Raw genomic sequence first — 12,333 nt, forward strand, 5'->3', positions numbered from 1 at the left:
TCATCTTCAATCATTGTTTTGTCCATCTTTTTCATCATCTTGGTATTCTCTCAATTAATTTTTTTTTACAATTTTTATCCAGCCTTTTGTAATTTCTTCTTCTTATTCCTCTTTGGTCTTCTTAATATTCTTCCTCCTCTGTTTTTTTTCTCTTTCTCATCTTCACCTACTTCATTTTCCCATTTCTTTTTCTTTTACTTTGTTTTCTTCATCTTTCATTTTTTTTCTTCCGATTTTCTTTCTTAAACTCCAGTATCATTTTTTTCTTATCCTTATTCTTATTCACTATTACATGTTCTCATCTGCTTCTTATTTTCCATGGTTTTATTCAAATTCGTCTTCTACTTCTAAGTTATAAGAATCATATGTGAATAAAAGTAAGAGCAATATATATGATTTATTAGGAAAACTATTTGTACATTTTTTATAAGGGCTTTTAGTAAAAAAAACCCCTCAACTAAGTTTGAATCGGATAAAAACCCCTTAACTATTTTTTAAAGTAAAAACCCCTCAACTAAGTTTTCGTAATGATTTAGCCCCTCCGTGAGCAAAACCATCAAATCTTAACAAATCGTTCTTTTTTAGCAAAAACTACACGATTTTTACCCTAAACAACAAACTTTTTGAAAACCAGATATAAGAATCACAAAATTAAACATAATCTCTAAACTCCCCAAATTCTTAAACCTAAATTGATGAACCCTATTTTTTGAAAGTGTGATTCTAAGTAGTTTTTATAGTTTGGAAGTCAATTGGCTGAGATTGAAAATGATTTGTTGTGTTGATTAAAACGAGTTTGAGAGAAAAGTCCTTGAACTGAGAGAAATATTTTCGCAAATTGGGAGAAAAAGGAGAAAAAATTCACAAATGTGAAGCTTGGAAGAAGATGAGGCAACTGTTTTACTTTGATCTTTAAAACCTTGTTCTTCTTCTTCCAGCGAATTTACATAGAAGAAGAATTTAAGAGATTTTCAAATTGAATGAGAAACCCTAATTTTTAAATTGGGGATTTTTAGTTTCAAATCGATTTTGGATTTTCTTTTATTGAAGTCATTTCGTTGTTTTATAAAATACAAAACACCACGTTTTCATTTAACTGTAATCCGTTAAGATTTAATGGTACTGTTCACGGAGGGGCTAAATCATTACGAAAACTTAGTTAAGAGGTTTTTACATTACAAAAATAGTTGAGGAGTTTCTATCCGATTCAAACTTAGTTGAGGAGTTTTTTCACTAAAAACCCTTTTTATAACAATAAATAACAATTATGAATGGAGAAAAATAAGAAAAATATATAAATATTAATTAGCAAACACTAATTAGAAATCGGTTTAATCATTTATTTTTATTGATGATTATTAAATTTAGAAAGTATATTAGGGAAATTAATTAAAATCCAAACACAACGAAAAGCTAATAAATTGTTAAAATAAGATATGTAAGAAAAAAAATCAAAAACAATGCAAAGATTTGATGAAACTTATATTAAAAAAACATTGAATGGATCTCCAAACACGAAAGGGATTCATCATAGAACCTGCACGTTAACAAAGCAGTATACATCATTCGAAGAGAGGAGCAGGAACCCATTGACTTGCCTCATAGAAAGCTTTGACATATTCAGTATCATCGTGAATTAAACCCAAAGCATAACATGCAGCTTTGAAAGTAGGGTGGACAACACCATTAATTGTTCTTATATCCATATAAAAACATGGATTGAGAACGACATGCAATAAAACCCTCAAGTAGTAGGCTTCACCAGCGTTAGGGTTATAGTTGGCTATAATATTCAGTCTGGAGTTTCCCCAAAAACGGGGATGCCATTAACGTTTTTACGATCCCAAATCCAGTGGGTCAAAAATTCAGAATACATATACGATATGTCTTAAGGATAGTCCTAATTACACTTTAACCAACCTGTAAATTTATCAATGTAAACATCGGCAGAAAAATGTTCATCTTCTGTAAAAATGATTTGAGATGGAGACAGATGATATGGAAAAATCTGACAATCACAGAGGGAACGATTGCTAGTCACTACAAAAAAAATCATAAATTTTTTGAAGGAACGAACTATTAGGTCATAGATTTACATAAGAAGAACATCTAGAAATAGAAAAAAATATTTAAAGCATGAAGTAAAATAAAAAACATAAAGTTTTATTTACCTAACGATTCTATTGTAAGGAGAGAGATGAAATATTCAATCAGCGAAGTATGAACTATAAAAAATAGTAAGTTGTCATTACAGAAATGCATAAATCATATATATGAAAAGAGCTGAACCCTCTCCCACATCTTGCCACATCAGCACTCCAGAGGCCAACAAGTGTCCAATTCAAAAATAAATTTAATAGCATTTATTTCAATTTTCAATTTATTAAGTGTAAATTTCATCAAAGAAACATCTACATTTTCAGTCCTTTTTTTAAGAATCATCTACATTTTCAATCATATATTTTCATCTTTTTCTTCTTTCAATTTTTTTCATCTGAGAATATATATAAATTGAGGTTTTAAAGACATTGTTTTCAATTTTTTAGTCTTGATGTTCTGCTAGAAAAATTCAATCTCACTAAAAGGAAAAAAAAACAAATTAAATTTGTTTTTATGATTTTGGAGCTTGCTTTAGAAATATGTTAAGTCGGTTTGAAGAGGTTACGAAAAACCTGCGGAATCGTGTTTAAAAACAAAATTCTATTACTCTGCAGGTTATCTCTAAGGTCACCAAAGCGTAAATCTTAATTATATGTTTTCAAGCAATTCAACCCAAAAATGTGGCTTTTATCTATGTTTTTCTTACTCATATCCTGTTTATGATTACTAAAATGGTAGAATAATTTTCCTACTTATTATACTTCTAATCCTAAACAAAAAATTATTTGTTTAATAAAGATTTTGTTTTTAAAAGAACTGATACCAAACAATCAAGTAAATTATCATATTCTTTTAATTAATTATATATATATATCAATATAAATATATTTATAAAAATATTATGTCAAACAAAACCTGAGCATATGCGCGGATACAATAGTATGAACTATAGAGACGACACATCAGATTTTTGACCTCACAAATAATAATATAGATAAAAGGGCAAAGAAACGTTTGCTTAATCTTCTCTTGTACTAGTACGTCCTCCATGATATATTCAGTGTTCTCTGCATGCTTTTATGATTATGTAGCATCAGATCGTAGTCCCGAAAAGCTTGTTATATAGCAGAACTAGTATTTAATTACCCTGCAAAAAATGAGTTACGTAGTTTTGTGTACAATTGAATCTCTGAAAGAATTGACCTCTGTTTTTTTCTTTGTAATAACCATCGAGAATTGAGTCTATTAGGTTGTTGTAATATATAGTTATTGAAGTCACAAGTAGAATAAGTACTATACCTATGTGATTTGAATTCTATAATGTTTTCCTATATATATTTTTGATTAAATGGTTTATGATTCATGAATCTTTGCGATTAACCAATGGCCTTGTGTTTTCTTTAACTACATGTACACCAATTTACTTACTTTTATTTTTTTTTAGCTTGCGGAAAAACAAAACCACAATATTTATGTTTTAACTTGTTTTTATTCTTGCGAATTATTAGTACAACGTACGTTAAGTCTCTGTGGATTGATCCCACATATGATATCTTAATTTGTTGTGTACTTGAAAATAGTAAAGTTGGGTCAAACTGGACACACACCACTAGGTTAACCATTAGTATGGTATCAAAAGTTGAGGCTGATGTGGCTCAAGTTGATAGTTTTGCATGTTCTTGGCGCCAATATAGACAAAGATGGGTAAATGATCATACAGATGAAGACAATATGAAGTTGTGATATTCTCCTAGAGCCCAAATGGGGAAAATGTTTCTGTAAGCTGAATAACTGATCATACAGTTCCGATTAAAGACTCCCAGTATTTCCTAAGAAAACAGAAAAAAAAATAAAAGCAAATGTAATAAATCACATTGATCAAGAAAAAAAACTGCCTATACATATATAAACAATATCTCCTCACCTGTTGTGGGTAATCTCCATCTTCCATCTGCGAGTTGATCAGTAATTTGGCCCCACGGTGCAATGGTATTGGGTCTCTAGTGGCCTATTCAAACTCGAAGCATGGGTTAAGTGCCCCTATTGTATCTTAATTGCTGAAACAAAAATAACGTTTTAGAGAAGATTGAATCTAACCTGTCCTGCTTCGATGAGAGCTAGAACTGCCCATGATGTATTTACGATATTTGATCTATTACCGGGAAGATTTGTGTATACTTTATTTTGGCATGACAGGTAGCTCTCTCCCCACCCACCACAAGAAAGTTGTTTGGAGAGAAAGAATTCACAAGCTTTTCTGATACAAATATTGGTCTTATAGGTTTTCCCAGCAGCCAACATGCCTTTGATCCCAAACCATGTCGCGTAAGTGAAGCAGACTCCCCACGAGCCGTACCTTCAAAGTGATCAGCTTCCAGGTGGATAAATCACAACATGGATGAAGAAAAAAAATGACCAACTACTAAATACTGACCATGAACCATCAGGAAGTTGTGTTTTCTCGATAAACCCAACTGCTTTGTTGATGCATCTTAGTATCTCTTTGGTCTTGTATCTTGAATTGATCTTTGTGAATAAAGCGAGGCCTTGGATTGCAGCTGATGTGCATTCTACGTATCTGCAGATTTTTCAGCCTCCATCAACATGAAACTACTGAATAAAATGGAATTCATGTAGAACTGATTCTCATCTTACTGATAATCTATGATGATATCCCCAAAAGTCTCTGATGGGTTGATAACCTGATATGTATAGGCATGCAGCAAATGAAATCAATGTCTAATTATCAAGTCTTGAATATGAACATATTAAGGAAGATGGTTTAACCTCTAGCCAAGGATATGACCTAGTAAGCTCGTATGATGCAAATCCTCCATTGTCGTTCTGGAAGAAGTAAGCTTATAGCAAATGTATATTATAAAAATATATATACGAAAGTTCATAAAGTATACCTGTAATGATAAGATAAAGTTAACAGCATCAAATAAATGTTCTTCAGGCATGGCTTCTCCTACCATGTTAACCGGCAATTGCATCAGTAGCAGGGTTGCCTGCAACAAGAAACTTCCATCTCTTTATTTTGTTTTGCAAAAAGTCGTATGAGAAATTGAAATAAAAAATTGTCATAACTGTTGGGTTAGTTAACGTAACCTTCAAGGCTTCAGCGGTACAGTCAGACACAGGCCATGGATTGTCTGCAGTGGAGAAACCCCATCCTCCCTTGGATGGGTGTCGGTACCATAATCCTGGATCTCCACACGTGTTTTTCCTTAGCTGTTTCAAGTGAAAAACCAAGAATTCAACTAAATATTTTCGCATATAGTGATCTAGAGTTAAGTAAATAACTTACTTGAGAGTTCTTGATGTATGTATGTGCTTTATTAAGCATCATGCCATACTCATCGACCAAATTTGTAGCTAAGATTGCTTGGACCGCTAAGGTCACGTCCCACAGTTGAGATCCATTGTATCCCTAAATGAAAATTATATATTTGAAATGTTGTTTAACTCAATGGAAAGGGAAATAAAAAGAAGAATGAGATTGAACCTGCATTTTCATCCCATCTTCAGCCACCCACAAATAATCTTTTATCCTTGAGAGATGACATTTAAATGCGTTAGAATCTGGAGCTTCGACCCAGCAGCAAACCATATTCAAGACCTTAAATTTGATACCAACCCGACATCTTGTCAGCAAAAATAGTAACCAGGCTTATAGCTAAATTACTGATAACAAGTTACCTTGTTGACCGGACCGATACAAATATAGTGACTGTTTTGGTCTTCATAGTGAATGTGTTGCATCACTGTCTGGAGTGCCCGGTTTCTGAGCTTAGAAAATGGCCATCTCTCAAGAAGAGGCTCTCCAAATTTCTTCAGACAACTCCACATGATATCTTGAATCTTTGGATGTGGATAATATAAGTCCTCCTGTATATATATATATATATTATCGATGCACCAAAATCTAATAACAAACAATTAAAACAAACTGATTCTACCTTGGCACATTGATTGCGGGCGGTATCCCAATCGATATGATGATAAGGAACAATGTAGAGCTCTCGTCGAATGGACAAAATAGTTCCATTGATGCGACAAACAAATCTTCTTCCGTACAGATATGACATTGGAAGATAAACCATCCTGCAATGGCACCACATTCGCCCTGGATGAAAGAGAAGAGTATATGGAAGGAGCCATAGCTCTGGAGGTAAAGGATTGTTCCCACTCCATTCATAAACTCCAAGAACCTGTTTCATAACCTCACAAATTCATCAACCAATGATTTGTCCACAAAACAATCACAAGATTATGTTTTTTTGTTAACATACTGAGAGCCATAGCTTTCCCCAAGAGGGAGTAAAGGTGGCGCCACCATGGTGGTGAATCCAACCTCTAGCTGTGTCCATGGCTCCATTTCCACCATCCATTTCTTCTCCCATTAGTCTGAGTGCTACGTAAGAGAGAGCTGTACAGAACATGGTGCTGCTCCCTTCTATATGTAGTCCCCATCCTCCATCCTTATTCTACACGTTATTTCTTGTGCAAGTTAGGGCTTTTGTGTTATCTAGTTACTTTTTTGCGTAAGAGTTCTTTACAATTGGTTCTTTGACTAAAACAAGATTCAATGTGATTTTTGGTGTGAAACCTGATGGTTGTATAGATAACGGCGAATCTCGATTTGATGTTGAGTAGTTAAAGTTGCATCTAAAGCTTCGGTCACATATAAGCCGATCACCTGATACAAAAATCAGGCTCTGTAAAATATTTACCCGATTCTCAATATATATCACCGGACATGTGATAACATATGATGTGAGTCATGTCAGAGAGCTTTATTATTGTAATACTACAAATTACCACTTTGAAAATTGTTTTAGTTATCACTGATTCTTTTTTATGCATTTTAAGGAATTACCAGATCAGGCAAGAGAAACAATGGGCCACCGTAGTCACCAGGCCAAAAGCCATCTTTTGATTGAAGTGTTGAGTAGAATCTCAAACTTCTTTTTAGTGTCTCATTCACGACTTCTTCACTTGTCTCCTCTTCTTCTTTCCCCTCTTTTACTTTCACTTGTGGAAGCCTCTCCTTTCCTCTTCCGTTCTCTTTCGAACACTATAGTTCAAGTTCATGTTTTCACATCAATCCAAAATTAAAAACCTTTTTGAAACAAAATAAATGAATAATATAGCGCTGATTGTCAAAACCGTAGCATATAAACAAATTAAGAGTAATCCAGTTTTTACACCTTTCGGCTCGCATTCATTTGATCCTTCTCTCCATCAATATCCATTAGTGAGTTTGGATGGAACTGTTTTATAATTAAAACCGAGTACTACATATACATGTACATAAATATAACTGAGCACCAATTATAATAACTGAAAATAGAGGAATATATTACAAAAGCACATGTATTTATAGAGATTATTATTAACATGTATAACATATCAAAAAAACAAAACTTGTCAACTCTTAGCCGCTACCTATAGCTAACTTTTTCATTCACACCCCTTGTTGATATCTAAGATATCTATTATAGAATTTTCACCAGATTTAGGTAATTAAAGTTGTGTTTTATTAGTCAAACTTAACTGTTGAAAGGAAAATGAAAATAAGTGTACCTGAAAACGGTAGAGAAGGTCAGAACTATGCTTGAAACGAAACCGATTGAGAGTAAAGTTGGCACGAAGATCGGAGATGTGATGTCTCTCTTCAGAAGTTCCAAATTTGTCATCATACTCCCAAAACTGTCTTCCAACGTGTTGATTCACGCTCTCTTCTTCTCCTTCCGACAACTTCAACCTCCACATCTCTTTTCTTTCTTTTTCTCTCTCTCTCGATCTTGAATGTGAGATTTTTTTATATCATGTTAGGGGAAAAACGTATAGAACTCGTGAAGCAAATCAAGATGCGGTTAACAGATGTTACATATATAAGTTGCCAGCAAGAAAGCGTGCAAATTACAAAACTCGGGATTTATTATTATAAAATTTTTAATCTACTAAAGACAAATTAGAATCAAAGGGATCTTTCACATGGAAGATAAGGGCATCTAATTGGTCAAAAACAAATAAAACAAAAAAAGATGAAGGCATCTTTCTACACAAACAAGTGCTTGAATAAGAAATTCGTTTATAAGAAAATAATAAAAAAAAAATCGACTATTTTTTGATGCCGTATCTGAATACCTTAGAGATTTCATTCACATAGGTCCAAAATTAGATTGAAATATTAGTTTCACCGGCCAGTTCCCGGCTAATGCAATCCAGGTGTTCAAAACGGACGAGAATAAAGGCTAAACGGAAGTTTACGTATAGCAAAAGTAAAGTCAGTAACTCACTGAAGGAGGAGGATTAGGCATCAAACCACTAAAGGAAGTCTATACTGTTTGCATTCTGAAACTCATATATAGAGAATTCTCTCGGGAAAATCTTCATTATGGGTTACTTGGGTCCACCGCTACCTTATTCGCAAAGGCTCTTTCTTGGCAGTGAAGGAGAACACCTTTACTGGTTCTTGGATCTGGAAAAAGATACTCAAATACAGAGAGAAGGCAAAGGAGTTCCATAGAGTAGTGGAGCTGAAAAGTGGAACTTCAACTCACTTCTGGTTTGATAATTGGAATCCTCTGGGATATCTCTTTTCCAATATAGGTTCGAGAGGTTTCATCGATTTGGGGATTCAAATACATGACACAGTTGATATGGTTTGTGTTTTCTGCCAGTGTCCTATGGAAACACGCACAACCTCTTTTTCACCTGTAGTTATGCCTCAGAGATCTAGTCCAACCTTGCTAAAGGAGTTCTCCGAGATCATCTGTATACTACTGATTGGGATGATTTACTCCAGATCATCTCAAACTCTCAACACGATGGACTGAAGATGTTTGTGGCTAGATATTTGTTTCAAGCAACGATACACACCATATGGCGGGAGAAAAACCAAAGACGGCACCGAGAGCCTCCGTCACAACGTCAACGTTTGATTCAACAGCTCGACAAAACAATGCCAAATCGCATTAGCACCATTCAGAAGACCGGAGATAAACGTTTCATGGAGGGGTTGACATTCTGGTTCTCTTCGAGGACAATGACTTAGCTACTCTCATTCTTTTTCAAAACAATTCATTTGACTCTTTCATTCTTGACCAAAGTTACATTTTATTGTAAAAACGTTTTTTTTTTGTTGAATAAAATTTACATTTAATTCAAAAAAAAATAAAGTCAGTAACAAACACTACAAGAAAATATATGTTTTACCGACAGATTTGACCGACTATATATTTAAAGGCGTTTATGAAATGAAACAAAATTCATTGGAAATATGTTGATATTTTCCAACAAAACATAAAAGATGGTAATTCATCGAAAATCTTTAACGCATTTACGATTAAAATGAATGTATCGTTAAAATCTATAAGAATCACGCTGGATGATGTACATAGCGACAATAATCTTCCTGAGACCACGTATAACTAAATTCTAGTAGCATTTTATCGTGTTGAAGTTGGTGAACAAGTTAACGTTTCTGAGCAGTGTACTAGTTTTTTGCGACGGTTATCGTTCCCGCAAATCCAACGCTGTCTCTGTTTAAATTTAGACTGTATGGCAACCCGAAGTGGTGGAAAGTTTATAGCTTTGATCTATTGTAAATGAAGATTTATGTACTGATAAGAAGAGAATTACAAAGATTTAGCATCCATCGTTGTCGATCTTATCACCATCCAAACACACAGGACTCATATATATCGTCTCTCTACCAGTTTGTTACAACAATTTTAGCTACCTTTTCTAAAACCACACTTTCACTCTTTTGTAAAGCAACGACTATAATAGAAAAGACACAAATTCAACTAGAGGTTCTTAAAGTCTAATCATCCTGTTGACTTTGCTTCACTTGTATTGATCTCGTCTTCTTTCTCTGCCAAGTCTCTCTTCTTCTGCCTTGATACGTTCCTCCTTTAGATCTTCACTCTAAACACTGGATCTCATAGTTTTGGATAAGATTTGGGTATGAACTTTGAAAGAAACTGAGGGAATAATAGGTCACACAAAGGTTGCGGAAGGCCTTTGATATACCAAGGTGATTCGATGGATATGACACACCAAAGAATCAGGTTGCTTGAAAGATATAACACACTCACAAGCTAAGATGTTCAAGAGAACAAATGATCTAACTTAGAAAGAGTTTTGATAGAAAAGATAGATGAGTTTAACAAGGAGCGTACAAGGGTTTAAAAAGAAAGAAAACAAGTCTGTGACAGCCAAGACTTGTCTCGGAAATAACTAAGACAATAAAGACTAAGTTTGAATAAGGAAGAAACAAGAAAGAAACTCTTCTTCTCCAGGCCGATACTTCAAGTGTTGGGCCTCTGTTGGATCAGCGAATGAGGGATATGATGTGAGCCGTTTGTCTCATTAAAAACCTCCCTTTGGAAAACCCATTGGGACAAAACCAAAAGAGAGGGAAAAAGAGTGCAAATGGGTCACATGCCCATTCACTGATCATCTTGAGCCTGTATAGAAACCAATGCGGCTTGTATAGCAACTTCTCCCTCCTGGCTCAAGACATTAGCTTGTTTCCAACTGGTTCTAAGCATAGCTTCGATAGCTTCCTTAAGTTTCTTGCTCCTTGATCGAGTTATTGAACCGGCTGGCATCTCCAAAGCTTCTTCTATATCCGGTTCTTCTTGTTCTTCTAGTCCAACTGCTTTAGCTTCAAGTTCCAAGTCCTCTAGGCTGTCCATGATCGCATCATCCCCCTCCTCTTGAAAAGGATTTGACCTCAAATCTGGTTCATCTGCCACAAAAGGAACGAGATCAGAAACATTAAAACTAAAACTGAAACTGATATTATACTTACCTCGGAGATCAAGCTGATAAGCGTTGTTGTTGATTCTTCTTGTTATGGTGAAAGGTCCATCAATTCTTGGCATCAGTTTGGACTTTCTCTCGGCTGGGAACCGTTCTTTCCTCAAATGTACCCAAACTTGATCGCCAACTTCATCTCTCGTCGGTTCTTATTTGCTTTCTTGACATAGAGCTTGGTCTTTTCTTCTATGTTGAGTTTAGCCTTCTCATGGATCTGTTTAACAAGTTCTGCCTTCTTCTTTCCATCGAGACTAGTTCTTTCACTCAAAGGAAGAGGGGTTAGATCCAAAGGAGACAAAGGACTAAAACCATAGACAATTTGAAATGGGGAAAACTTAGAAGTAGAATGCATCGAGTGATTATATGCAAACTCTACATGCGGCAAGCAATCTTCCCAACTTTTAAGATTCTTTTTGACCAGAACACGCAATAAAGTTGATAAGGTCCTATTAACTACTTCAGTCTGCCCATCAGTTTGTGGATGACAAGTAGTAGAAAATAGAAGCTTAGTACCTAACTTAGACCACAATGTTTTCCAGAAATAACTAAGAAACTTAGTGTCACGATCAGATACGATGGTCTTAGGCATTCCACGCAGACGCACAACTTCTTTCAAGAACAAACTAGCTATATGAGATGCATCATCGGTTTTATTAGAAGCTATGAAATGAGCCATTTTTGAAAACCTGTCTACCACCACGAATATAGAGTCCTTTCCAGTCCTAGTCCTAGGCAATCCAAGCACAAAATCCATAGATATATCGATCCAAGAATGAGAGGGAATAGGTAATGGAGTATACAAACCGTGTGGCCTGACTTTGGACTTAGCTTGTTTACAAGTGACACATCGTTCGCAAATCCTCTCGACGTCTCTTTTCATATGCGGCCAATATAAGTGGTCTTGCATGATTTTCAAAGTCTTTGTTACACCAAAGTGCCCCATAAGACCTCCTCCGTGTGCTTCCCTGACTAAAAGGTCTCGAATAGAACAATTAGGAATGCACAAACGATTATCATAGAAGAGATATCCATCTTGTCTAAAATAATGATCCTTAGCAAATTTTCACAAGACTGATATTTCTCTTTAAAGTCAGAATCGGATGCATAGAGAAGCTTAAGCTGTTCAAAGCCTAATAGCTTAGCATCAAGAGTGGCGATTAGAGCATACCTGCGTGACAATGCATCGGCAACTACATTGTCTTTACCTTTCTTGTACTTAATAACATAAGGAAATGTCTCAATGAACTCGATCCATCGGCCATGTCTTTTGTTGAGCTTTTGCTGTCCTTTTAAGTGCTTGAGAGACTCATGATCGGTATGAATGATGAATTCCTTGGGCCACAGATAATGTTGCCACGTTTGGAGTGCTCGCACCAAAGCATAAAGTTCTTTATT

General features: G+C 35.0%; 1 protein-coding gene across 1 annotated transcript; it reads right to left on the reverse strand.

The window, feature by feature from the left end:
- Positions 1-3,799: 3,799 nt before the first annotated feature.
- On the reverse strand, positions 3,800-7,878 carry LOC18025659 (lanosterol synthase). Its single transcript, XM_006408562.2, has 16 exons — positions 7,690-7,878; positions 6,983-7,180; positions 6,713-6,802; positions 6,396-6,590; positions 6,063-6,314; positions 5,803-5,991; positions 5,609-5,722; positions 5,411-5,533; positions 5,212-5,334; positions 5,013-5,111; positions 4,888-4,944; positions 4,756-4,802; positions 4,535-4,678; positions 4,198-4,456; positions 4,025-4,108; positions 3,800-3,929 (listed from the first exon to the last, which is right to left on the reverse strand). Exons 1-16 carry the CDS (start codon positions 7,876-7,878, stop codon positions 3,813-3,815), a joined length of 2,280 nt encoding a protein of 759 aa, XP_006408625.1. The 3' UTR covers positions 3,800-3,812.
- Positions 7,879-12,333: the final 4,455 nt, after the last annotated feature.

The sequence above is a fragment of the Eutrema salsugineum genome, unplaced genomic scaffold (genome assembly GCF_000478725.1).
Source record: "Eutrema salsugineum unplaced genomic scaffold, Eutsalg1_0 scaffold_12, whole genome shotgun sequence".
Taxonomy (NCBI): domain Eukaryota; kingdom Viridiplantae; phylum Streptophyta; class Magnoliopsida; order Brassicales; family Brassicaceae; genus Eutrema; species Eutrema salsugineum.

Coding starts and splice junctions, on each gene's coding strand:
- LOC18025659 (XM_006408562.2), bottom strand. CDS start 7,878: ATGTGGAGGTTGAAGTTGTCGGAAGGAGAAGAAGAGAGCGTGAATCAA. Junction 4,457..4,534: donor CAACTTCCTGATGGTTCATG/GTCAGTATTTAG, acceptor ATCACTTTGAAG/GTACGGCTCGTGGGGAGTCT. Junction 3,930..4,024: donor ATGGAGATTACCCACAACAG/GTGAGGAGATAT, acceptor CTGTTTTCTTAG/GAAATACTGGGAGTCTTTAA.